The 26,344-nt window shown below is 44.9% G+C and overlaps 1 protein-coding gene across 3 annotated transcripts in view; it reads right to left on the bottom strand.

The window, feature by feature from the left end:
• Nucleotides 1-281: 281 nt before the first annotated feature.
• The window catches only part of LOC8028663 (protein FAM91A1), a 41,108-nt gene continuing 15,045 nt past the window's right edge, over nucleotides 282-26,344 (bottom strand). For all 3 annotated transcript variants that reach the window (XM_040218829.3, XM_029967197.4, XM_029967199.4), the window contains exons 15-22: nucleotides 22,997-23,223; nucleotides 21,310-21,397; nucleotides 20,446-20,556; nucleotides 19,616-19,729; nucleotides 2,839-2,908; nucleotides 1,436-1,673; nucleotides 981-1,050; nucleotides 282-420 (exon numbers count right to left, since the gene is read on the bottom strand). In XM_040218829.3, coding sequence (XP_040074763.1) covers nucleotides 325-420; nucleotides 981-1,050; nucleotides 1,436-1,673; nucleotides 2,839-2,908; nucleotides 19,616-19,729; nucleotides 20,446-20,556; nucleotides 21,310-21,397; nucleotides 22,997-23,223 — 1,014 coding nt within the window. In that variant the 3' untranslated portion in view covers nucleotides 282-324. The remainder of the gene's footprint in view (nucleotides 421-980; nucleotides 1,051-1,435; nucleotides 1,674-2,838; nucleotides 2,909-19,615; nucleotides 19,730-20,445; nucleotides 20,557-21,309; nucleotides 21,398-22,996; nucleotides 23,224-26,344) is intronic.

Here is a 26,344-nt window from a genome sequence, read left to right as displayed (position 1 = left end):
TTCTTGGCACAGTTTTGCAGAGGGTCGAAAGTCCTGCATACGGAAAGGTAGCCTAAAAGGCATGCATGAGCTGGCAGGGTGGTTGAGACTTGTTGCTACTTTTCCACACAGAGGGGGGCCACCGGCCTATGATAATCAACATTACAATTTAGTGCTCGCTGCTTACCATTGAAACCCGAGAGAGAAAAAGTTCCGATGAAGCACAATGAAATTGGGTGAGACTCGCAAAGTTTGATAGATCTCCATAAACAAGAACTAAAAAAGGAAACACTGCTAGGCTGTATCTAGAAAACATTTTTTTTTATTTCTGGTCCGGTTTCAACGTTAGTACTCGTCCCACACTTCGAGCTTGCCGTCATGGAAGAGCAGGTTCTGTGTGGGCAGCGGCAGTTCTCCGCTGTCCACCATCATCGGGTCCGCCTGAAACCATGTTTTCCCCCCGTCAGCTGAGAAAGGCTACTACTACAAAGATTGGATGTCTCGGCCACAAATCTCCACAGTTAGCAGACAACACTAGTCCAGAGTCGTCTGCTAATGTTCTCTAAAGGTGTGCTCCCTTTGTCCTACCAGACACAAGACAACATTTCAAGACAGACCGACACTCTACTGTACAAACGTCTATAGTACACGTATACAAGGTGTCCCCCCCAAAAATTTACAAGGTTTTTTTACCGCAAAAATAAACTATGCATCACCAAACGCTCATTAGCAGCCTAAATGTAGCCCTAGTGGCTCGAACCAGATGCCAAAGTTTGAGAACTAACTGTTATCTTATTCAAAAGTTAGAACCAATTTCTGACATTGTCAGAAATTGGTTCTAACTTTCTGGCAAGGCATGTCGCACTTCACAAATCAGAAGCCAGCCCACATTACTAACACTTGAGATAGTCATGTTGAAATGGTGATGACCTAAGAGCTGTTTCGAGTAAGACGGGCTATTACTAAAAAGAAATGTCTTGGAGAAAGTACAAGGTACTCACCCCAAAGTCAGACATGAACTGAAGTAACCTTTGCGTAAGGTTCCTGTTGCTATCCACCAGTAACTTGAGGCTGTGCAGAAAAGATACATTTCACACGACTCGCTTGCAATCCATTGGTAACATGACTGGCGCAAAAGATGAATTTCACGCCAGTAAGGAAGCTGCAGCGGTTACCGCTGCAGCTTCCTGCGCATACTGTCACTGTTCTTTCATATAAGATCGAACAACCCGAGAAGGTTAGAGTCACCATGTGCGTAAAAAGGGGCAGGTACGGTCTATACCTGCCCCCTTCAAACACACACAGGGACCGAGGTGATCCATCGGTGAATTCACCAACTTCAGGCTGCAAAAGCTTCTGCGGTGGAGACGTGCTCCAGCTATTGAAGCACTTCACCCGCAGTACACGCAAGTTGCTTACAATCGCTAGAGGATGGGCACAAACTTTGCAGACTCACTTGTCCGCGGAGCAGAGGTTGTGGTCGAGGATGCGGGCACAGATGTCCTTGTTGAGGGCGTTGTCGAAAAGTGGAACCCCGAAGCAGCAGTCGAGCAGCGTCCAGTCGTCCAGGTTGGGCACGTCGTCGTCCGCTTCCGAGGTCCGCATCCGCATCAGCGTCATGTAGCCGCACGAGAGCCGCAGCCGGAGCTCCTCCGCGAGACTTTCCACGGCCGGGTGGTTCACCAGCTTGTTCCCTGGAGGTTATTCGGAGCAAGCAACGAGTGACCGAGCGTCCGTCTAGCTTCCAGATAGCAGGTAGACCTAAAGCTAGCAACCTTTGTCTCCAGTGTAGTCGTCGACCGCGTTAAAACGTGAAACGCAGGCATCCAGCGTTTGGTTCTCCCATTCGAACGTGTTTGACAAGTGTAGTGAAGACAAAGGCCCCTAGCTTTAGGTCTACCCACTAACCTCTCCAATCAGAGCTCAGCGTTCTGATGTCCTCGTGCGATCTTGTATCCTTCTCTCCCTCAATTTCTCGGTGCATAGTAAGGTCATGGATATAGGGGCATGTCTTACTAAAAAAAGTGAAGACTCTTCCCCCAACGTGCGTTATGCACAGCCAAACGCTTGCACGTCAACTGAACGGGGCGCCAGCAATTGAAATAAGATGCCAATGTTGCAATTCAAAAGTTAAGTGATTTTCGCGAAATCTTAAATAATAAAACAGCAACCAGTAGAGCTTGAGAATATATGAGAGGAATGGCGCCTGCTGTCGATCAAAACCACTTTTTTGTTTGTTTTTTCTAAAAAAATTTGTTTTTAACATGAGCAAGTAATGTGAACTTTTTGAAGCAATGTCATCTTTTCCTAACCGCTGACTAGTCCAACCAGATTCCGAACGTCTGGCAATGCGCAAGTGTAATTTTATCGCGAGAAAAGTAACAATTCTCTTTTTCCAAAGATGACGTCTGTATTGAAAGGAAGTTCAACTACACTCCCAAGTATAGTGCAATACTTTGGGCCGAAATTAAGGCAGAGCCAAACTTGGTCCCCTTTGGCCAGGGTCCGAGTATCTTGGCCCTAATTCGACAAATCACTGCCAAAGTTAGGCTTAACTGGTGGCAGTTTCGCTGTCATCTGGCATTTCTGGCTGAACCCATGGCCCTTTGGCAATTAGTATGTGGCGAGCCAAAGAAAAGCCATAGAAATGCCAAATAAAATTACTCTGGCACTAACTATACGCCTCGGAACAAAACCCTATTAGGCCCAGGTCAGGGCCCTAGGATTGCCAAGCTTGTGCCAAGTTGGATGTTTCTCCGACTTATGCTACCTGGGGCTTCTACTACTGGTACAACCATTTGAGACATTCATGTAGCGAAGAGCTATTCTGCAAAAAAATGACAGGACAATGCATCATACCTTTCTCGTTTTCCTCCTCTTTGTTGAAGGGGAATGGAATGTGCACTTGACTGCCCATCACCCCTTGGGCCTGAAAAATAGGATGGAACGTCTCCTTACATTTAGGAATATATGAACCGAGTCAAAGGAGTCGGATGGCATTTGCGTCGGTTTGTAACGAATCTGCCGTGCTGGAAAAGAGGAACTTCTTTTGGAGCTGCAAAGGCAACACCAATAAATATGAAAAGGTCACCAAACTTACGAGAACACTATATTCGCGTCGCAATAATAATGCTCCCCAACCTTCACATTTTTCTCTCTCTCAATGTGCAGAAGAGGCAAAGTAAAAAAAAAGAACTTGTAATGGGTAATTTTCGCCAGCTATACATGCAAAGTAGCCGCAAGTTCCGTAGGCTCCAAGCTCAACATGATTGGTGCTTAGCAGCAAAGTCTAGATAAGAAGAAAATGTCAAAGGAATGCGTGTCTTTACTACTTTTTATTACGTTCACCCACTGGTACAAACTCCTTAGATAAAAAGAGGCCGCATCTCCACGTGGTGAATGATGTTGATTGGGGCGAAACTCCGGTGGTGCTGATGATACCGATTTTATTGCTCATAGGCAGTGCTGATGGTGCTGATTTTTTTTATTGCTCATAGGTAGTGCTGAGTTCCGGGTTGCATTTCGACTTCATTATTACTCCTTTATGGTTGGTGAAATGCAGAGCCAGTGGTTCTTTTAGCGGATCAGCTTGGATCCACTAGAAGCCGTGGGAACGCATCTCCACTGCTCAAGTCAACGGTCCATGTCAGAAAGAGAATGTGTGGTATGGATCGTGGTTATATACGCAGTTGAGCGGTTGACCGCAGCGCCCTCTCGTCTATAAACGTTGAGCCAATGCACGCAAAGTTTAACGCGATTATATACGCATTTGACGGCTACATGCAACTTTGGTGTGTAGCAGTGTTGCGGAGTTGCCACTCCGGAGTTGGAATGATTCTGAAATCATTTCGCATTTTCACGACCCCGGAATGGAATGGCGGCAACGTTGAGGGGAATGGAATGGGAATGGAATTAGGTGCATTTTGCCCGGAATGGAATGGGAATGGAATGGGCACAATTCTTCTTCTTTTTTTTTTTTTTTTTTTTTAGTGTTTACGGTCAGCTAAATTGAGCCAGTCAGTGAGTCAGTTGCTCAGAAATAAGATGAGCAAGAAACTGCTAGCCCGCGTGGAGCCCCCCTGACAGACTTATACGCCAAAAAAATGCAATACAAAAAACAAGCGTCAAAGCAAAGAGCAAAAAGGGAAAGGGGGGTAACGTGGCGCCTTTCATGGATGCACAGGCGTCGTGCTTCGATGGCATTACACGAGAGCGAAACAAGAAACCATGCACCAAGCAAGAGAAAAGGGAGCGGCAAAGAAAGAAACTGCCATGCACAACTCCTCATCGTCCTTGTTGTCATGCTTTTCTTGTTGTTGTTGCGACGGTTTGTAGAATGCACGCGCGTGCACAGACTGAGATCTGGGAGCGGAAGCGACTCATAACTCGCAGAGCTCTGATAACTCGTTGACTTGGGCGCCGTCCAAAGATGATCAGGTATTGTTTTCTTATAGTTCGAGGCGCGTTGTTCAGCAGGCAGCCAACCCTGCTGCCTCCCACGTTCATTCGTGCGCACTCCTTTGAAGTGCGAAATGTGGGTTTGCTTCGGTATTAAAACCAAAGCGAGATTCACTTCCCTCTTCTCCTCTTGCGCTTTGCTCCAAGGCTTGTTTTTTTTATACTGCATTTGTAGTGTAAGTCCGCCTATTACTTAGTCTTTGTTCCGGTGCTTGTTTTCTGTGTTATATGATTTAGTGGGTTGGGGTTACAAGCAAGCTAGCGGATTCCCGCTCATTTCCTTTGACTTTAGTCTCTGCATACTTCGTTTCACCTTGGGATGGACCGCTGCGGACGCTGCGAGTCACCCTAGACAATCCAGCACCGTGAGCGGGACTGCAGGATCACGCGACACACAGAAAGCTCTGGATTGGTTTCGATGGCTCTCGTGCTGTCTGTTGAGGTCCATCGTAAGGTGACGTAGACTATCGTCACCGCTCTTGGTGTGACCGAACTGACTAGACCTGCAGAAAGATTGTCCCGTGCCAGACGAGACGCGACCGTTGCTGTGAGGGCAACTGAGAAGGAGAGCTGGGTGCTAGCTGCCACTGAGGTTTTGGCTTCCGCGCGTCTCGGCTGTCCGGTCTGCATTCGTGCTCCTTGTCCTGGACCCTATTTGAGGCGGTGACAAGTCAGTTGGACGGTGTTGTTGAGGAGCGGTATTACCCCGATAATTGTATCTTGATGTGAAGAGCTTTGTCAACGCTGACTCCCGACCCGTCGCCACAACTCGAACAACCGACACCGAGGTAGAAGAATGAATCGGTTGGTACCGTCTGCTGCCTGAACCCGCCACTCGATCAGCGCGAAGAGGAACATCAATTTGGACGAGAAGACAAGATAAATACAGATCGAGTCATGGCATCGTAGAAGACATTTTTCTACATTAGTCGCCAAGAAAATAAACAAGCTACACGCTGAAAGTTGTGCAACAAAACTATACACGGTGCAGTTGGCATATATCATCGAACTTTATTCGCCATCTGAAGAGGAAACACGAGAATGAGTATGCGAAGAGAGGAAAAGGGCAGACGAACCAGCCAAAAATTGAATTGAATTGAATATGATAAGAAATATAGAGATTCGTAAAGCAAGCGTGAAGTTATGCGTTTTAAAACAGGTTTCGTGACATGGTCTATACAGTCCCTCGTGCTGCTCCGCAGAGGTTGCATTTTGTCAGAGGATGTGTTCTTGCCACTGCGCATGGAGTCGCTTCCAGCAGTGTACTAGCAGTGTTGCTGTATTTGAAGAATACAGTAATATAGCTTATTCCCGCGCCACGCACGAACTGGATATTTTTATGGTCTTATCAAACAAACACGCTGGCCGTGTATGTCTTAAAAGCCAAATGCAAAAAAGTTAAAAAAAGAAAAGAAAATGAGTGGATTCAAGTTTTGCTGTTTGTTGCGAGCCACGTGGTCGCGAGACCAATGTTTTAAACAAGCATCGACATATCAAGGGGCTTTCTCGATGTTTGCAGTACATTGTAAATAAACACTTCCTGCCACCCACCAGCGGTCCGCTTAGTAAAAATCAGTGCTTTTTTAAGGAATTTAGCTTTTTTTTTTTGCAATTGTCTTTGCATTTGATAATGTCAGCTTTATGCTGCTTATGCCGGCAACAAAATGTAGCTGTCAAGTGCCAATTTTTACGCTTAGGAATTAAAGGAATGGAATGGAACGATTCAGCCTGTCAGGAGTGGGAATGGGCTCAGTGTCTCCATTCCTAGGAATTGAAAGGAATTGAATTATCGAAAACTCTAATTCCCCGGAATGTAATTGGAATGGAATGGGGGTGCCCATTCCGCAACACTGGTGTGTAGCGTAGTGGTTAAGACGTCTGCCTCGTAAGCAAGCGGTCCTAAGTTTGAACCCCCGTGCGGGCGTACGTTTGTTTTTTTAAAAAGTGGGCCGATCCCGGAGGCAGTGCAATCGATGTGAGCACGGACGCCGTACGGATGGACAAGAAGCTTCGCCCCCTAAAAGGTTCATGCTCACACAACGTTCTTGAGTGTCATCGCCGTCTGTTTGTGTTCTTGGTGCAGAGCGCTCATGCTGTTTACCTAGCGTCACTAACTCTGCAAATGTCCGGGGATACTGAAACCAAACCTGGTCCAGACAGTGAGGAATCCCAGGTGGCCGACATTCTGAACATAACTAGAATCGAAATTGGCCAAAGTCACATGCTTGCCAAAATTATAAGAAGCTTCAGGGCACCCAATCAACAATGGACGTTACAATAAGGAGCCTTAAAGAAAGGGTCGCGGCAATAGAAGCCGAGCTGAACTTTATGAGGATGTCTTCAGAAGGGAACTTTGAACTTTATTAACAGCAACATAATACTGAGGACACCGGACAAAAAGCTACCAAGAGCTAGCTTGACTGAGCACGGTGCTCTTGCGTGTACAAGGAATGCATGACTTAAAAACAATCCTATTTAAACACTTCTAAAAAGGATGCAAAACCACTCAACACATTTCATACGAATTTGTATCAAAACAATTGAAAACATTCCAATAAAATTTCCGCTAAAACAATTCTATTTACCTAAACAAAACAAAAAAGTGCAGTTTTTTTTAGCTATACAGTGAATATCAATGTGGTTCATGCAAATGTTGTTAAGCAGTGTAGCTAGGTTATGAGCAGGAAACTGCGGTGTATACAGTCGAGCCCGGTTATATCGCACTCGGGTATTTCGAATTATTGTTTATATCAAACAGTCCAAACATCCCTTGAAAATCACATGTAATACTATAGGAACATTGTCTTTTTGTATCGAACTCCCATGGTGGGGACAATCGATATAGCGAACTAGCGAAAAAGCCCGGCGGCCCCGCCCATTGCTTTTCATGCTATCCGATTGCGCAGGTGCCAAGCCAGTATACACGAGGTAAGATACGAGGTAAGATACGCAGCAACGAAAGAGCAGTTGTGGAAAAAGAAAAACAAGGAACCGTAAAAAAAAAGAGAAGAAAAGTGAGGATGGCAAGAGAGCAGGGAGTGTTGGAACAGAAGCCTGCACCCTTTCCCCGAACACTGCTGATGCTACATGACTCCCTAACCTCAAAATAAAATCAGGAAAGAAAAAAGGCTTCGGCACGTCCAGCGTGCTCACAACAACGGTTGAGCAATTGTCGCACTTGGAAAGCTTTATCTTTGCTTACCTTTTTCTTTTGCTGTAATTGCTTTGCCCGTTTTTTTTTTTTTTTTTGCTGTTTGAATTTAGTGAGCTTTCTTTTTTGTTGCCTGCCTAACTTTTTTATGATTGTTTTTATGTGTTTTGCTTTCCTTTTTTTTTAAATATTTTTGTGTTCTGTCGTTCATGCTGTGTGGAGGTTTCCGTGTAAGTGCAGCGGTGTTTGCGGTCTCTGGCACATATGCTCTACCGTATTTAGCGGCTCTTGGGTGCTCTATTTGGTAAGCCCTAGTTTGTCACAACCTTCGGTATTAGCAGAGATGCCAAGAAATGTCAACTTGAGCTTAATTTAACACATTTTTGTATTTTAAATTATTGATATATCCAACTATTTTATGATCCCCTTTGAAATCGATATATCTGGGTTTGACTGTAATTTATACAGAAATGAGGAACGTTCCAGAATTCTCTGTGATGAACATTAATCACTGATTCACATTTAGTCATGGTTTACCAGATCTGCCAAAAAACCAATAAACTCCCAAGTTGAAAAGGTGTAAGCAAATAACAAACAACAGTCATAAACACTGGAAATTTTCATGACATTGTACCTCAAAAATAGTCGTGGTTCGGCATGTGTGTCATATGAAACATTTGCAATGAAACAAAGCTTTTTTTAAAATAATCATTAGTTTGTTGATATTATTAGTTTTTGCCGTGCATAGATTAAATGGCAGTTAATCTGCGAGCATGATATATTTGAATTTTAACTTTTGTAGGCAGAATAGAGCGACAGTGACCGATAATGCCAGCTACTTTTGACAGTTTGTGAGTCAGGAATTCTATATAATGATCCTATTGCATATACTCCAAAAAAATGACGCTTAGCATTTTAGGGTGGCTTAATTACTATTTCTATCTGGCTGCTACCAATTTTAAGAGCATAATCAGTATCAATATGTTTATTTACTGGTCTAAATACAATCATTTTCATTTTACAAGTATTTACTTCAAGGCCGTTTTGTTCTGACCATAAAAGGAACTTCATATAAATGAACTATCAGTTCATCAATATTTGTCGCAGTACTGAAAATACTAGAATCATCTACTACATTATGAAATGTGAGATGAACTAAGTGCATTCATTCATTGGAGCGCAAGCAACCCAAAAGTTTCCATTAAAGTTGCATCCGACATATTGAAAGTTAACGCAAGGTGTGATGACGCCAAAAACAGACTCCGGACATTGAACTTATTGTTCTTTGGTATTCGTGACGCGCAAACTGAAACTTAGAGTCAATCGGAGACAAGCATTTTGAGTTTTTGGGAGCAACAGCTGGAAATTAAGGTTGACCAGAACGACGTCGAGCGGTCGGGTAGGCTTGGAAAGGTTTCACTCGATAAAAATCGACCCATCATTGTCAAGTTCCTGCGCTACAAAGATAGAAAAAACATCCTCTCTTCGGGCTTTAAAGGGACACTGACACCCCCCAAAATTTTTTTTTAATTTTTTGCCAGGCGCTTCATTATGGTGTCGGAGGACTACCCAATTAATATTTTGCAACAGAGTAGCGTATTTTTTTAATAAAGCCAAAAGACGCAACTGCTCGAAACCGAAACCGAAACCCGACGGAGGTCGGAGAAGTGGAGAGAAGAGAGTGGAGTGGCGGAAGTCACGTGGCTGCACCCGACCGTGTGTTTTTTTTTTCTTTTTTTTCTCCTTCCCGGTAGCAGACGACATGCGGCGTATGGGAACTGCTCGCCGTGGGATTCTTTTGCAGTTATGTATGTTCCGCTCGTTGTTCTGTACTCCAAGATGAGTTGTTTTGTACATTGAGGAGTTGGAGATGAGTAGTGAGTGCCCGTGGTGAATTTTCATCGGCTCCGAAAAGAATACACCCAAGATGTTGCGTGAAGAGCTGGCTCACATGTCCCGCGTCCGAAACAGAAGTTGCATTGTGCGACAGAGTTTCCGAAAGATCAGCGGGATCGGGACCAATGGCTGGCTGCAATTCCTGTAGACCATTTACGGGCACCTCGGAAAGCGGACGCTGATTCATATATGCTCCTTGCATTTTGTGGAAAGTGATTACATTGAGTTCGCAGGTGTCAAAAAGGAAATCCCATACCATTTAATTCAGCGACGTGTCGTCCACAACATTTGTTTCTTTTTTTTTTTTGTTTCTTCAGTAATAATTGTAAAAAAAAAAAGAAATGTAGACATCAGAAAATATTTAGAAAAAAAAAATGTTTCACGGGGGATCGAACCAGGTCCTACCGCGTGTGAAGGGGACGTCTTTCCCACTGAGCTACTGGTGCATCTCGAAAATGGGGTATCTCTTTCCTTAGTAATAATTCAGCCGATAAACTGTAAGTTGGAAAGTTTGCTGCCGATTTTCCTCTAGCAAAAACACTCCCGGGTCGAAGTCGGGATGCACCACGCATTCGCGACATTCTCACCTAGTAAAGAAATCGTATGCGTGCATATTCCACTCGAAGTAGACACGTCGCGCTTGACGTTTGCGCGAGCGATGTCTTCAGCCACGAGAAGGGAGCGACGGCTCGGCGACGTCTTCGTGCAAATCGGCTTGGTGGTCGGGCGTGTCGTACGGGATGAATACCAATTCTTTTGACCAGTCCCAAATTTCTCTTTTAAAGGCAGACAAAATTCGCCGGTACCGCGAACGACAGTTCTGAAATAGAGGTCCTATGCCCGTCGTCCGCTGCCATCGCCGTCCCTGAGAGTCCCACGATACGCGAAACGACGCACGCACAGAATGCTTCCGGTTGTCTGTGGAACTTTTTTTTCAATCAACGTATTTGCTGCTTTTTAGAAGCCACAAAAAATGGGTTTTATATTTTTTTCTATTTTTAATATTGAGTGTGTGCTTTCAGTGACCCACGACTTTGATTCAATTTGGTGGTCGCATCGATACCTTAGAAGACGGCCCGTGACTGCGGAAAAGAGAGTGAGCGAGACTCGAACCGGCCAGTTCTTGATCGGCGGTTTTCGGGCGGAAAGAAACCGAATTTCGAGCCGCAAATTCTGTTCTGGGTAGTTGAGCTCTCATATGTCACGTACAACTAAAAACCTCGGCGAGCATAAATACCCTGTCAGTGTCCCTTTAAGCTAAAGGATTCTGAGTATGTCGTAAGGAAAGATTTATCATAACTGTTTTTGTTCGCTCGTTTGCAGATTGAAACGTTCAAAATCTGCTTTGCTATACCTAAATATGACGTTACTTCCAACCCTGGTATTGAAATCTCTAGATAGCGGAAGATTCCTAACATCACTCCCCTTCACCCAGCTGTGCACGTGAAGCAATTGAAATGTTCAATCTACATTTGCTACATATAAATTTATGCAGCGTCACGCCTAAGCAGGAAGAACTAAGTGCATTAATTTGTGATAACAACTTAGCATTGTCATTCTAACGAAATCTTGGCTCAAACCTGAATTGACAACAGGGCAACTTTGCCTTGTGAATTGCAGTTTGATGTTTATTGATGTAATAGGCCTGAGCGACAAGGAAGGGGAGCGTTTAAAGCGATAAAAAAAAAAATGTGTTTCCTCATTTTGTGTTTGAACCTGCCCTGACGTAGAGGCTGTGTTTGTTTGCGTTAGGTCGGCATTTAGGCTGCATGTTATTGGGTGCCAAATCGGGGATTATTGAGGCAAACAGTACTCTGTTTTGCTTCAAATCCAGGGCCTTTATCTGAAAGCGCATTTTCTAATCTTCAATGACTTACATTTTTCAAACATTGACTGGGCTAATTATACCACAGGCGGGTCGAGTCACGCTAAAGAATTTCTCAATAACTGCTTGAACTTCAACCCCATTCAAGTTGTTGATCGGCCTACTCATGGTGATAATATTCTTAATCTTGTCCTTACTAGCTCTCCAGAAGTTATAGAAACTGTTAAGGGGGACACTCCACAGAAAAAAAAATTAAAAAAAAAAAAGAATTCAATTTTGGAAAATTAGGTATTTATATCTGCCAACATCTAGAGAGTATAAAAAGTTTCATTTGTTTATACTGCATAGTTATTTTTTATTAATTATTTTTGGGTCCACCGATGATAGGTTCGAGCACCTTGAGCGAGTTTTTCTCTGTTCCATTTTTTGGCGTAAATTTCACTTAATAAATCCATAGTTTCAATATGAAACTACGGAGAGACTTAATTTTTGCGGCTTAAACACCGACATGGAGCCAGCTACTATGAGCTTAGATTTTGCATTACTTTTCATTGTAACCGGCACAGGTATTCCCGTATGCATTCCACCAGAAAAAAATGTGATTATCAAACATCATTTCTTAATTCGATAGATTCGCTGAGCAGATCGCATGCCAAGCTATGCTTTACTTCGTCCTGGGGGTATAGTACCTCATAAAATTGGTTCACAGAGCTGAAACTTTGCATGCCCCTACAAACACCACCCGCATATTTCACGCCGATTGAGTGACTGGTTCAAAAGTTTACATTCCCAGGTAGTGTCCTCCCTTAAAGAAACGGCGCAACAATGTTGAAAGGATTAGCAGCTCATATTTTCTATATTGTTTATCGAGGCACAAATGAGAAAAAACGCACCACCTTCCCCCAAACAACTGCTATTCCGCCGTGTAATTGTGAGAGAAAAAAAACTACTTATTTGCCGATCCGCAGCTGCTTGTTGCGGTTAAAGAAACTATGGTGTCGAGCAAGCGGAAGTACAAGGATGTCGACAAACAAGTCCTTCTCTACTGCTCGATGCACTGTCAGCCTGGTGGCAAACCATCCTTTGTCTTGATTCGGCGATGCTAATCCTTTTAGGGGGGACACTACCCAAAAAAGTCAACTTCCGTACAAAAATTCTTCTTTCTGAACCTACCGAGAACCTTTCTGTACAATTCCCCAAAAGTTTGGAAAATATTTTCTTCTGGAGATAGCACTAATTCGGTACGACTTCACAATGAAAATAGAGTCGCCGTTTCTGAACTTCATTGCGCCACTGTATTATATAATTATTTCTCTTCTGTGTTCACCAGTGAAAATGTCAATGATATGCTATATTCGCCCTTGTTGGACTTTTCACCCATGTCTCCCACTGACGTTTCTCCCGACGGAATACTTCGCCTCATAGAAGGGTTCAAACTAGCATTATCTTGTGGTCGTGGTAATATTAACCCGAAAATTCTTAGTAACACCAAAGTTATATCTAGTGAGTGTCTGAAGTGGATCTTTTCTCAGTCATTGCAGCAAGGTTGTTTACCACTGGATTGGAAGCTGGGCAAGGTCTTTCCAGTCCATAAAAACGGCGATCAGAGGCTATTTTCCAATCACTATCCCATGTCATTACCCTGCATTGCGTCCAAACTTCCTGAGCATGTGATATTTTCTCACATTATTTCGCACTTGGAGAAAAATAACTTTTTTTACAGTCACCAGCCCGCGTTTTCGGAAAGGATTTTTGAGCGAAACGCAACTCCGAGTTTACTCATGAACTATTCACAAATGCTGACTCACTAAGCCAAACGTATGCTATATTTCTTGATTTCTCGAAGGCTTTCGACAGGGTTCCTCATCGTTGCCTAATCAATAAATTTGCTTGCTTCGGCACTGACCCTCTTGCTGCCTCCTAGGTGACTTTTTTCTCATATTCAGTTCGTTGTTGCTAACAACCACAAATCAAACTGTAATGGCGTAACTTCCGAGGTTCCATGGGGATCCGTGCTTGGCCCAGTAACATTTCTAATATTTATTAATGATTTACCTACCCGAATTGTTTCTAGCATCCATCTTTTTGTGGATGACTGTGTCCTTTATCGCAAAATTAATTCTCATAATGACCATCTTCAGCTCCAAAGTGATTTAATTATAATATATGCCTGGTGATCCAAATGGCTCATGTCATTAAATTTGTCGAAATGAAAACTGGTTCGCTTCACTGATCAAAAAAAAAGCAAGTAACTTTTCGTATTTTATTGCTTCTGAACCAATTGACTTCTTATAAATACCTCAGCGCAACACTAACAAACAACTTAACCTGGAATAACCACACTGAATCTATTACAGCAGACGCTTCTCACACACTTGGGTATAACAAACGAAATCTAAGAGCAGCACCCTCTCGCGTACGAAAACTGGCATACGAAACATATGTTTGACTAAAATCGGAATACGCATCGGCCATTTGTAGCCCACACCAAGTTTATCTCTTTAGTCGTCTTGAGTCCATTCAGAATCGTGCTGCAAGGTTTACCCTTAATGACTACCACCCAACAGCTAGAGTTTCCTCTCTGAAGCACCAGCTGGATGTTCCAACTCTCAATGTACATTGTAAAATAACACGTTTAAATCTATTTCATGAAGTTTACCATTCTCACCCAATACTCAGTTCTTCACTACTCCTTCCTCTTAGCAGATCATCGTCCCGTCTAAGCCACTCATGCCATGTGTCGCAGATCACCGGTCACACTAATTACTTTAACCAATCTTTTTTTCCCGCAGTCCATCATAGACTGGATGAAACGATCTGCCATCCGACATTGTGACCATTGATGACCCTACCTAGTTTTGCAATGCTATAAACCATTTCTACTAATAGCTAAAATATTTGTATTTTAATCACATCATATTCTTCTGCAATTGTTTCTTGTTAATGGAGCACTGTTAGCTGCAACAACAGTAGTTATTATGTTTCTTGTATTTTTTTTGTAGCTTGTAGCTTATTTTCAAAACCGGCCCCATGTTCTCAAACAGTTTTGGGAAGGCACCGTGGTGCCTCAAATAACCAAAAATACAAATGAGCAACTGCCTGAAGTAATGCGATAATTAGAATGATAACCGAAGGTGAGTGCTTCTTTGAGTCCAACTAATGTTTTCCGGAAATAAAATCTAGTGTTATTTCTTGCCGCAAAAGTAAACTATGCATCGCTAGACGCTCAGTCTCCGCCCAAAAAATAGTGCTTGCAGTCCGGACCAGATGCCAAAGTTTCAGAACAAACCATTATCTTAATTAAAAGTTATAAGTGATCTTCAAAAATGTCCGCGAAGGGGAAATGGTGGCTGACAAAGCCTGTGAATACATGGAGGTGAGTGGCATCAACTACCAGGAAAGGGCTCCATTTTCCCATTGAAAGTTTCAGAAAATTGCTTAGAACTTTAGAACAAGATGAGTTTGTTCTGAAACTTTGGCAGCTGGACCGGACCACTACATTTGAGTGGAGACTCAGTTTTTTCTGAAATTTCAGCAGCTGGACCGGTCTGCAACATTTGGACGGAGATTCGGTTTGTTTTGAAACTTCGGCAGCTGCACCAGACTGCAATCACTACATTTAGGCAGAGACTCGGTTTGTTCTGAAATTTAGGCAGCTGGACCGGACCAATACATTTGGGCGGAGACTGTTTGTTCCGAAATTTTGGCAGCTTGACCGGAACGCTGCATTTCGGCGGAGACACGGCTTGTTCTGAAACTTCAGCGGCTGGACTGGTCCACTACATTTGGGCAGACTCTGTTGTTCTGAAACTTCGGCGGCTGGACCAGACCGCTACATTTGGGCAGAAACTCAGTTTGTTCTGAAACTTTGGCAGCTGGACCGGACCGCTATCACTACGAGTGGGCAGACTTAGTTTGTTCTCAAAGTGGCAGCTGGACTGGACCACTACATTTAGGTGGAGAATGTTTGTTCTAAAACTTCGGCAGCTGGACCAAACCGCTACATTTGGGCAGAGACTCGGTTGTTCTAAAACTTTGGCGGCTGGACCGGACCGCTAATTTGGGCGGAGACTCAGTTTATTCTGAAAACTCAGCAGCTGGACCGGTCCGCAACATTTGAGCGGAGATTCGGTTTGTTTTGAAACCGGCAGCTGCACCAGACTGCCATCGCTACATTTAGGCGGAGACTCGGTTTGTTCTGAAACTTTGGCAGCTGGACCGGACCACTACATTTGGGCGGAGACTGTTCCGAAACTTTGGCAACTGGACTGGACTGCTACATTTCGGCGGAGACTCGGCTTGTTCTGCAACTTCAGCAGCTGGACTGGTCCGCTACATTTGGGCAGAGACTCAGTTGTTCTGAAACTTTAGTGGCTGGACCAGACCGCTACATTTGGGTGGAAACTTGGTTTGTTCTGAAACTTTGGCAGTTGGACGGGACCACTACATTTGTGTGGAGAATGTCTGTTCTGAAACTTCGGCTGCTGGACCAAACCACTACATTTGGGCAGACTCGGTTGTTCTGAAACTTTAGTGGCTGGACCGGACCGCTACATTTGGGCGGAGACTCGGTTTATTCTGAAACCTTAGCAGCTGGACCGGTCCGGAACATTTGGGCGGAGATTCAGCTTGTTTTGAAACTTCCGCAACTGCACCAGACTGCCATCGCTACATTTAGGCGGAGACTCGGTTTGTTCTGAAACATTGGCAGCTGGACCGGACCACTACATTTGGGCGGAGACTGTTTGTTTCGAAACTTTGGCAGCTGGACCGGACTGCTACATTTCGGCGAAGACTCGGCTTGTTCTGAAACATCAGCAGCTGGACCGGTCCGCAACATTTGGGCAGAGATTCGGTTTGTTTTGAAACTTCGGCAGCTGCACCAGACTGCCATCGCTATATTTAGGCAGAAACTCGGTTTGTTCTGAAACTTCAACAGCCGGACCGGACCACTATATTTGGGCAGACTTGGTTGTTCTGAAACTTAGGCAGCTGGACCAGACCACTAGATTTGGGTGGAGACTCAGTTTACTCTGAAACTTCAGATGCTGGACCGGACAGCAATCGCTATATTTGGGCAAACTAGGTTTGTTCTGAAACTTCGGCAGCTGGACCGGACCGCTACATTTGGGCGGAGACTCCGTTTATTCTGAAACTTCAGAAGCTGGACCGGACTGCAATCACTACATTTGGACAGAGACTAGGTTTGTTCTGAAACTTCAGCAGCTGGACTGGACCACAATATTTCGGCAGAAACTTGGTTTGTTTTGAAACTTCGGCACCTGCACCAGATTGCCATCGCTACATTTAGGCGGAGACTCGGTTTGTTCTGAAACTTTGGCAGCTGAACTGGACCACTACATTTGGGTGGAGAATGTTTGTTCTGAAACTTTGGAAGCTGGACCAGACCACTGCATTTGGGTGGAGAATGTTTGTTCTGAAACTTCGGCAGCTGGACCAAACTGCTACACTTGGGGAGAGACTCAGTTGTTCTGAAACTTTGGCGGCTGAACCGGACCGCTACATTTGGGCAGAGATTCAGTTTATTCTGAAACCTCAGCAGCTGGACCAGTCCGCAACATTTGGGCGGAGATTCGGTTTGTTTTGAAACTGGCAGCTGCACCAGACTGCCACTGCTACATTTAGGCGAAGACTCGATTTGTTCTGAAACTTTGGCAGCTGGACCGGACCACTACATATGGGCGGAGACTGTTTGTTTCGAAACACTTTAGCTGGACCGGACGGCTACATTTCGGCGGAGACTCGGCTTGTTCTGAAACTTCCCCAGCTGGACCAAACCACTACATTTGGGCAGAGACTCGGTTGTTCTGAAACTTTGGCGGCTGGACCGGACCGCTACATTTGGGCGGAGACTCAGTTTATTCTGAAACTTCAGCAGCTCGACCGGTCCGCAACATTTAGGCGGAGATTCGGTTTGTTTTGAAACTTTGGCACTTGCACCAGACTGCCATTGCTACATTTAGGCGGAGGCTCGGTTAAACTTTGGCAGCTGGACCGGACCACTACATTCGGGCAGAGACTGTTCCAAAAATTTGGCAGCTGGACCGGACTGCTACATTTCGGCGGAGACTCGGCTTGTTCTGAAACTTCAGCAGCTGAACTGGTCCGCTACATTTGGGCAGAGACCCGGTTGTTCTGAAACTTTGGCGGCTGGGCCGAACTGCCACATTTTGGCGGAAACTGGGTTTGTTCTGAAACTTTGGCAGTTGGACCGGACTGATATGTATGGGCGGATTTGTTTTGTTCTCAAAGTGGCAGCTGGACCGGACCACTACATTTGGGTGGAGAATGTTTGTTCTGAAACTTCAGCAGCTGGACCAAACCACTACATTTGGGCAGACCTGGTTGTTCTGAAACTTTGGCAGCTGGGCCAGACCGCTACATTTGGGTGGAGACTCGGTTTATTCTGAAACCAGAAGCTGGACCAGACAGCAATCGCTACATTTGGGCAGACTAGGTTTGTTTTGAAACTTCAGCAGCTGGATTAAACCGCTACATTTGGGCAGAAACTGTTGTTCTGAAACTTTGGCGGCTGGGCCAGACCGCTACATTTGGGCGGAGACTCGGTTTTATCTGAAACTTCAGAAGCTGGACCGGACTGCAATCGCTACATTTGGGCAGAGACTAGGTTTGTTCTGAAACTTCGGCAGCTGGACCAGACCACTACATTTGGGCAGAGACGGTTCGTTTTGAAACTTCGACACCGCACCAGATCGCCATCGCTACATTTAGGTGGAGACTCGGTTTGTTCCAAAACTTCGGCAGCTGAACCGGACTGCCACAGCTATATTTGGGCGGGGGCCGTGCATTTGGTGACATATAGTCTATTATTGCATTGAAAAAAAAAAAAAAACAAAAAAAAACCTTTTTTGGTGGTACAGCTGACTCAACAGAGGATGGTTGAGAGGTCAATATTTCATGGTATGTGACAACATTTCTGAGCTCACTTGTATTGACAACCCCGCAATCGTTCTAAGGTGAAACTCCGAGTTGCAGAACTTGGCATTAAAATATCTTTAAGGCCCTACTCCTTCACATATTGCAGTCTTCTGCCAACTGATGGCTGCTCCAAGAAAGTGTCTCTGCTGGCTACAACATTTCCATATCAGCTGAAAGATGCCAACTTCATGTGCCAGTTTAGGGGTACTAGAAATTGCTTTCTTTATTTCACTGTAGGATTTTAAAACAAACTACTGTAAAATCCCGAGAAATGCCCCACTTCAAAAGGTAACCCACCCGTTCCTGGCTTGATTTGCTATTTTCTTTTAGTCAGCTATGGCGGGATATAACGGAAAATTCCTGACTGGGAAGTACAGTCATCTTTGCTTCATTGCCCCTCACCACGACAATAAGTTTGGCAGGAACGCATAATCCAGAAATAGCATTTTACACCGAAAGTTAACCCAGTCCTTATTTTCACCAAAGTCAGGATATTACGGTAGGTATTGAATAATGAATATGGCTGCTGACTGCTTTTGAGCTGCTCAGACGGCTGTGAAATGGATGTGACATTACTGTGACATTACAAAAGATGCAAGGTAATGCACGAAATAAAAGGATACCGATGAAAAGTAGCACAATGCTTTGTTCACTCTGATAATGGCCACTAAAACTGACACACAAAAAAAAATGAAAATTTTAAATATATTTTTAGCACTTAATAATGTTACGAATGACAGACAATCAGGTGAGAGAAAACGAAATGAACTAAAGAATTAAGGGGGCCGAAGTTGTGCCAGAAACCAGAAAATGAAGAATGCACGTCGAGAAAGCACCAGCGAGCGTTGACGGTGGCAGCAGCAAGCGATGGGGCATCAGCGTAACAACTGGCCATCGCCAGAGAATCAGTAATACGGCACTCGGTTTTGTATCTACTGAGCTTGTCATCTCGCATATTCGATTTAGAATGTTTGGGAAAGAGCTAGGGGGAGACTGACTAGGCAAGGTCATTCTGGCCTTTTTATCGTTTATGCCTGCGGCAAGAGTGTATGCAAATTTTCTGGATGAACGGTGGGGCGTATCATGCCCACGGCAATATATAGACATGGCTTAGTCGCGACTCGCAGCGTTTGCGAGGCAGCTCGAATGAAACTATGTCGTTAAAACTGCCTCACAAATGCTACAAGCGATTCTGTTGCCACTTGCAGCGAAGCTTTTGTCTACCAAACATTATACTTTGTTGAATTTTCAACCGTTAGACTTACGTTTGTTAAACTTCCATACACTACGCGCTTGTCTGCCAGACTTCCGGCTTGCAGACGCAAGTGTAGCGAACGGCCTCGTACCTGAATGAGGACAGCAGAGTGAGTGAGGGCATCGTTGAGGGTGATCAGGGAGCATGATGTGGGAACAGTCCCCGGGTCGTGACCCCACGTTGTGACTAGAAGCTTGTCGTGGTCCTGAGGAAAAGAAGAAAGAAACACTAGGCGGAGTTTGACGAGAAAACCTGAACTCAAGAAAAGCTCTCCCCAGCCCAGAAACTTTCCTGGAGGCCTTGTTTACCATATCCATCACACCCAACACTATCACAACCAAAAAGAAGCCGTCCAGCCATGGATATTCTATGTATTAACGGTCGACTATGGAATGGGACTCTCCCTCGAGACTACATACATGAAATGGCATGGCTCAACTAAAGCGGTGCAGGTAAGCACGAGGGGCAACCTCATTCACCTTGTCAAGACCGGATAGCTACACCTACGGTTCGTAGACACACAAAACACTTTTGACTCTCGGCTCAGCCAAACACGAACATTACCGCAGAAACATTTTATGCAGTTTCTGGACTACACATTAGTGCAAATCCTTTTTCGCAACAGTACCAGGCACCAGTCTCCACTAAAAAGGGGCACAGAAGAACTATCAGGCACACGGTATGATTGTGCATCTCGTTTTACCTAGTTTTTTGTTGTGTTTTACTCCCCCGGTTTCGTCAACAACTGATCGGAAGAAGAAAGAAGAAGATCAGAGAGTCTTTGATTTCATAAAAACCACAACCGTGGGCTCAGATGAGACCAAGGGTCTGAAACTTAGAAGCAACTCATGTGTTTACGAGCTTCAGGACTCGGGCTAAGAAATAAAATGCTTCGAGAGCATAAAGGAAAGCATCTCGTGCCTGTAGAACGCTGGGCAGCATCCTGAGCCTGGTGCCCTTGCAGACGAGCAGCGAGGGAGGGCCACGCCCGGACACGAAGTAGATGAACAGCTTAAACCAGGATGAGTTCACCTGAACAGATGCATCACCATTTAGGGCAGTGCTTCTTGGACTCTGCTACCCTGCAACCCATTAGAACATAAAGTATCCCATGTTAAACCCCCCCCCCCCTCCCAAATATACATGACACTACAAGCTCTTTATATGACACTACAAGCTCTCCGATTTCAGTGCATGGAAAGTAGTAAACAAAAGTGATTCTGAAATTTGATTTGACAATTATGATAGTGAGAGTGAATCAGCTGGCCTAAAAACCATCACAAAAAAACAAACATAATGAATAAAGCGAGCTCACTTGTTAAAGCACAGTTTCTCAAAACACAAGTGGAGTTTGGAGAGTGCAACACTCAGTTCCAGCTCGATGTTGAGCTGTGACCTGACATTCAGCTGTGATCTGTTAAACTGTGACCCGCTTTGCAACACTTGGTGAATCTGCAACAACCCTGCTAGGGGTCATGACCCGCTGTTTGGGAAATGCTGGTTTAGGAATTCATACGTAAGAAAACAGAACAAAATAATGTCAACAATTAATGGAACTAGCAGTCACAAGCTACGCTTCGGCACAACCAATGGCAAACTGACGTCACCTCAAACGACAGGTCATAAGAGCCACTCCCACAAAGCACTCCTCTATTTCCCGCTTAAGCAGAGTGAATGCTGGAGAAGAAAAAGCCACCAATCATGGCGAGCAGAGGGCTTTATGGGAGGGATTTCTTCTTCGCCTCTTATGTTACGGAAGTCGGCAGGCAACCAAAATACCCGAACCTCTGGAATGGCGGGTCCCAGGTGCGGAGGCGTACAGCTGGTAACTGGCCTCACCTCGTTGCTGAGCGGTGCCATCGAAACCAGCAACCTAGAAGGACGGGCGAGGTTTAGAATGTTGGCAAGTACCGTACCACACTACGTATAACCTTAGGACCGACTGCAGTAAACCCCACCAGCCATCGGAGCCAATCCAAGGACGTAGGAGCGTTATGCGACCTTAGACGGGGGGGCGCAGTGACGCGCGGAAAACATATCACACGATACATTCACGGAGCCGGATTGGCTGGCATGGCTCGTAGCGTCCGCCGCAGACCGGCGTAGGGTGAAACGGAATATAGACCAGTGTTTGCTCTGTTCCACGGGTGCCGCCATGTTTGTTTATACTGACGCCATGACACAATAGCGGGACTGCGCTTTTTGCAAGACTCCATTCTCTTGAAAACCTTAACACATATCGTGGTGCAAGAACGTCAGAAATGCACAGTCACAAAGCTCCAAGAAGAAGACCGATGCCAAGAGTGTGGTAAAAGGCAAAAACCTTGTTTTATGCACAGCACTGCATTTGAGATTATTATTTCCCATTTTTATTGCTGGGGACTAGGATTTCGACCACTGGCCTATAGGCAGCAGTAATGTCTTATGCGAGAACCTAGTCTTTGTGCGGAGTCCTTGACTGTACGCAGAGTGCGCCATCGGCAACCGATTGCAGCGTGTAAAATCGGTGACTGCATGCTCTTCTTCATGGAGGATACGTCCCAGACTCTGACACTAAAATGCTAAAAGCTATGAAATATAAGTGCAGAAAAAAAAAATTTCTGCAAAAAAAGTTGATTTTGAAGAATGCCATATTTACATTAATCAACACCTAGAGAGTATTTGAAAAAAAGTTTAATTTGTTTATGCAGCATAGTTATTTTTTTATAAAAACATTTTCGGTCCATCAATGCTAAAAAACAAGAAAGAAAAGGTAGAGGTTTGAGCAATTTGAACTTGTTTTTCTCCGTTCCATGTTTTGGCATAAATTTCACTTTTGGAAAACTATTGTTTGATAACGGGACAACGGAAAAGCCCAAGTGAATACCCTTTTACAAAAGGAAAGACTCACTCGTTGTTTTTCTTCAGTGGAATTTAGTGGAGAATGCAGCTGCGGCATTGTTTTTTTTTACTTTGCGGATGTCTTTTATAAAATACGTTAAGATTTTATCAACAAGATAAAAGGCAAGAAATTTATATGATTTTTCAGCGTGATGTTAGCATGAAATAAATTACTTTTTGGGAACTTTGTTTTCACAGCTGCACTCTCCAGGCATTCTGCTGCACATCTAGTAAAGAAAAACGTTGGTTATTACATCAATTTTCTAGTGAGAGTCTTCCTAAATAACATCAGTGTGCTCCTGATAAAAAACACTACAATTTCTTAAACAATTCAGGTACACAGATGAAACTTTTCACTAAATTCTGCCTTGCAAGTGCCAGTATATATTGTCAATTTCATTCATATTGAGCCGAAAGTTCAAAAGTGGACCCTTTGGGGTAGCGTCCTCCCTTAACTGAAACTCCACTTCTCAGCTTCCAAACCTTGCTCTCTACAAAATGCAACGCGGAAGCGTCCCGACACACAAGAGTGCAACTCAAGCTCAGGGGCCAAAGTCGAGGGGCACAACTATGATGCCCGGTGCACACTCACGCGTAGTTCTTGTTGAGCAGCCGGGCGCACGTCTCCGCATCGAGGTTCTGCAGACTCTCGCAGCGCACGAGGTCGAGGCCCAGCCCTGAGGTGGGCGTTGCCGCCTCCCCCGCCGCAGGGCCCTCGGGCGAGATGGACGCATTGTTGCGCAAAAACCGCACCGTGTCCTGAAGCGTCAGCGCGTGGTCGAAGTAGCGCTGCGCCTCTCCCTCGCCCGCGTCCCCCACCTGTCGAAAAATATTTTGGGAGTTTACAAGAGCGAGAGATAAAGAGAGGAGGGATGTTGTGACAAAATGAACGGGTATCGAGAGCAGAAGAACAACCCATGTTCGAGCCCTGTGAAGGCTTGAGCTTTATGTATCCTATAAACTTCATATATAACCCTGAAGGGACCATTAAATGCTTTCTTTTTCAAGTTCTTCCTCCTTAGCTTTCCTCCTCAACTCAAAAGCGAAATGAGAAATCACGCGGTCGTGACGTAGTGCAGTGCAATCCACTTATAACGGTATCACATATAGCGATGTACCGCTTATAACAATCAGTTTTTAGAGTAGCTTCTAGGCTAGAAACGATCCGTTTCTAGGCCAGATACAACAATAATCGGTTATAATGATTTAATTTTCAAATTCTCTCGTTATCGTTATAAGTGGACTACAGTGTTTCCCCGGATGCGAGGCCACCAAGCTTCCACCGTGCTTTATAAGCACACCCTGGAACTTGCCGCTCGCAAGCAATAGTAAGTGCCGTCATGGCGCTCGTTGGTATCCAACACAAATCCAAATATTCGTCGACGTCCGGGTGACGCACTGCCTGTGTCCAATACGAGAGCTGGGTTCAACTGACGTGCTTGGGCACCGCGTATGCATTACAGTGAAAAGGCGGAGAGCTTTCGAGGGAAAGGAGGCAATACCAACTAGCCCAAACGTCGACGTTAGTCAAGAAATAGTTTGCCATGTTTTCAAATTTTCGCACCGAAGAGCAGGCTTTTGGTTTTCTACCCTCGTGTAGTACTAGTTTTCGTTTGGCCCACTGAACGATGAGAAATTAGTAAAATCCCAATCTAAAATCATTTATACCAGCTCAAAATTCATTCAACGGTCTCTTTATTGTTGTGTCGCTCCTCGACCATTCCTGACACTTGTTCCCGACGCTCGTTCCTGAGCATTTCTTTTCATAAAAAACAACCGTAATATCCCGAGTCATCGCCCATCCGCGAGCCATCGCCCAACCCATTTTTTGGGCCAATATCGATTTCCGAAAAAACACCGAGTCATCGCCCACCCCTTCAAATACCCCAGCGCGGACTCTGCGATCCGCGAACACTCATCCTACCCGAATGATGCGGCCGCGGACCTTACAGTTGGAGGACGTCCGTGACAAAGTAAAACGAAGGAGGGAAAGACACTTCTTTTTGTTAACGCATTTCCTCCGTGAGCGACCCCAAAGTGGTCGTGTATCCGTGCGAAAAGAAAACGATGGAGATAACAAAATAAGAGTTTGTTAACGTAACCGCGGTGTGTTAGGTCAAAGTCTGTCTCCGCCGAAGTAAGGTCACCGCGAACCCGCTCCTTCTTCCCGCCCATCGCGACCGCTGTTGTGCAATATTTTAGGCAAAGCCAAAGCGTAAATAAAGCTTTGCTGGAACGTCCTACACAGACGTTTGCAGAGCGTCCCAACCATGCATTGATAGCCCGCCGTGCACGGACGCACGTATGTACGCACCAAACAAGAAAGTTGCGCAAGAGCTTGCAATTGACAAGGCGCCCGACTTGGCCCGACGCCAAAGTATTTGCCAACGCGACCGCCGGCTTTCCCGCTTTCCCAGCATTGCTCTTGGTCGCTTCTTTGGTCCGCTCGCTCGCTCGCTCGCTCGTTGCGCCTGGTCGGTTTCTCTATTTTCTTGTAGACTTTTCTTCCTTCTTTTTTTTTTTTTTACTAACTAGGAGAACATAATGGTGACATTCTTTCACGGAACAAACGTTCGTGCTATATGCAGATCGGCGGTGTTTCTAGCGCGTACGGAAGCAACGGACTTCGCTATAGTAAAATATTCTTTCGTGAGCATTTTTTTTCTATAAAACAATTAAACTAAATCGAGTTTTGAGTTTGATGTATCTCTTGTGCATCAGTGCTAGATACGCAGAGAAAAATAGGCAGTTTTTTCCGCTTTTTTTCAAGTGTTTGTGCTCACCCACCGAGACATGGCCCACCCCACTTTTTTAACGAATTTCAGGCGGTTAGGGGGTGGGCGATGACTCGGGATATTATGGTAACTCATAAAACACATTCTGCATTAAAATAACGTTAGACAAGACCTTTCCCAAAATCCAGTGCCACCTGGTGGCTCAAACCAAAGCTTAACTTTCGCCGTACTGACGGCAGTAATGAACCGGTGGTCCAGAGTATTTTACGGGTCAGATGAGAATGTGTTTTTAATTGTGCAGTTCTTTCTCGGCCTCTTTTGGTAGTTTTATGGATGGAGAAAACAGCTTGAACCTAAAGAAGAAAGGCGCGAGGTACACCTAAGCACTTCGTATGAGTTGCAAATGCGAAAGCATGCATGCCGTTCTTCCGCTCCCGTGTTTCATTTGCAGTGTATTTGCGTCGGCTGTGCGAGCACTCTCTCAACTCTCCTCACAGCTCTGACCTTGGACGCTTCGTGTTACAGGCGCGCTCGCTGCACTAAAGTCCCTCGATAAAATTCACGCTTACAAGCACCGCCAACCATTGTTGTGAAAACACGCAAGACACATGCCACAATCGGGTGCTCTGTACCCATTTGCTTCCAAAAGCGGCTCATTTCAGTGCTGCGCCGCCATTTGCTTCCAAAGGCCGATCGAGACACGGGCCTCGTGCACAAGAAAAACGCAAACATATCGAGGGGCTTTACGCGGCACGGACACGCAACACCATGAGCAACAGTCGTAGAAACTGACTCGCGCAGTGGCATATGAGAGCCTTGTCGACATGCGCCAGCCAATAAGACCGAAGCCGAATTCCATCAGCTTTACTCCGCTTCTTTGGGATAAGAGAAACTACGGTAGGTGCCGTTGTCTAGGCTTTTTGCATGGTTTCATAGCTGGGAGTTGGCTTCACTCGGAGAAAGGATTTAAGCTGCCATTTAGCGCGCTTCAAAATGATGACGTCGGCTCGCTCCACAGGACAGTTAATGCTTTCGCATTAAAACATAAAGAAAACAGGAGAGATGAGACGAGACAAATGTTTTGGCTCCTGTTTTCTTTCTACGTTTCTTCTCTAAGATCAGGCTGTTTTTTCCAAGTATGTACTAACTCTCAACTCATCACCGTTAGTTGGTAGTTTCAACTGCGAAAAAAATGTAATCGGTCC

The sequence above is a fragment of the Ixodes scapularis genome, unplaced genomic scaffold (genome assembly GCF_016920785.2).
Source record: "Ixodes scapularis isolate PalLabHiFi unplaced genomic scaffold, ASM1692078v2 PGA_scaffold8__174_contigs__length_109621045, whole genome shotgun sequence".
Classification (NCBI taxonomy): Eukaryota; Metazoa; Arthropoda; class Arachnida; order Ixodida; family Ixodidae; genus Ixodes; species Ixodes scapularis.
Note: the sequence above shows the minus strand (reverse complement) of the source record. Positions and strands in the feature narration are given on the sequence as shown.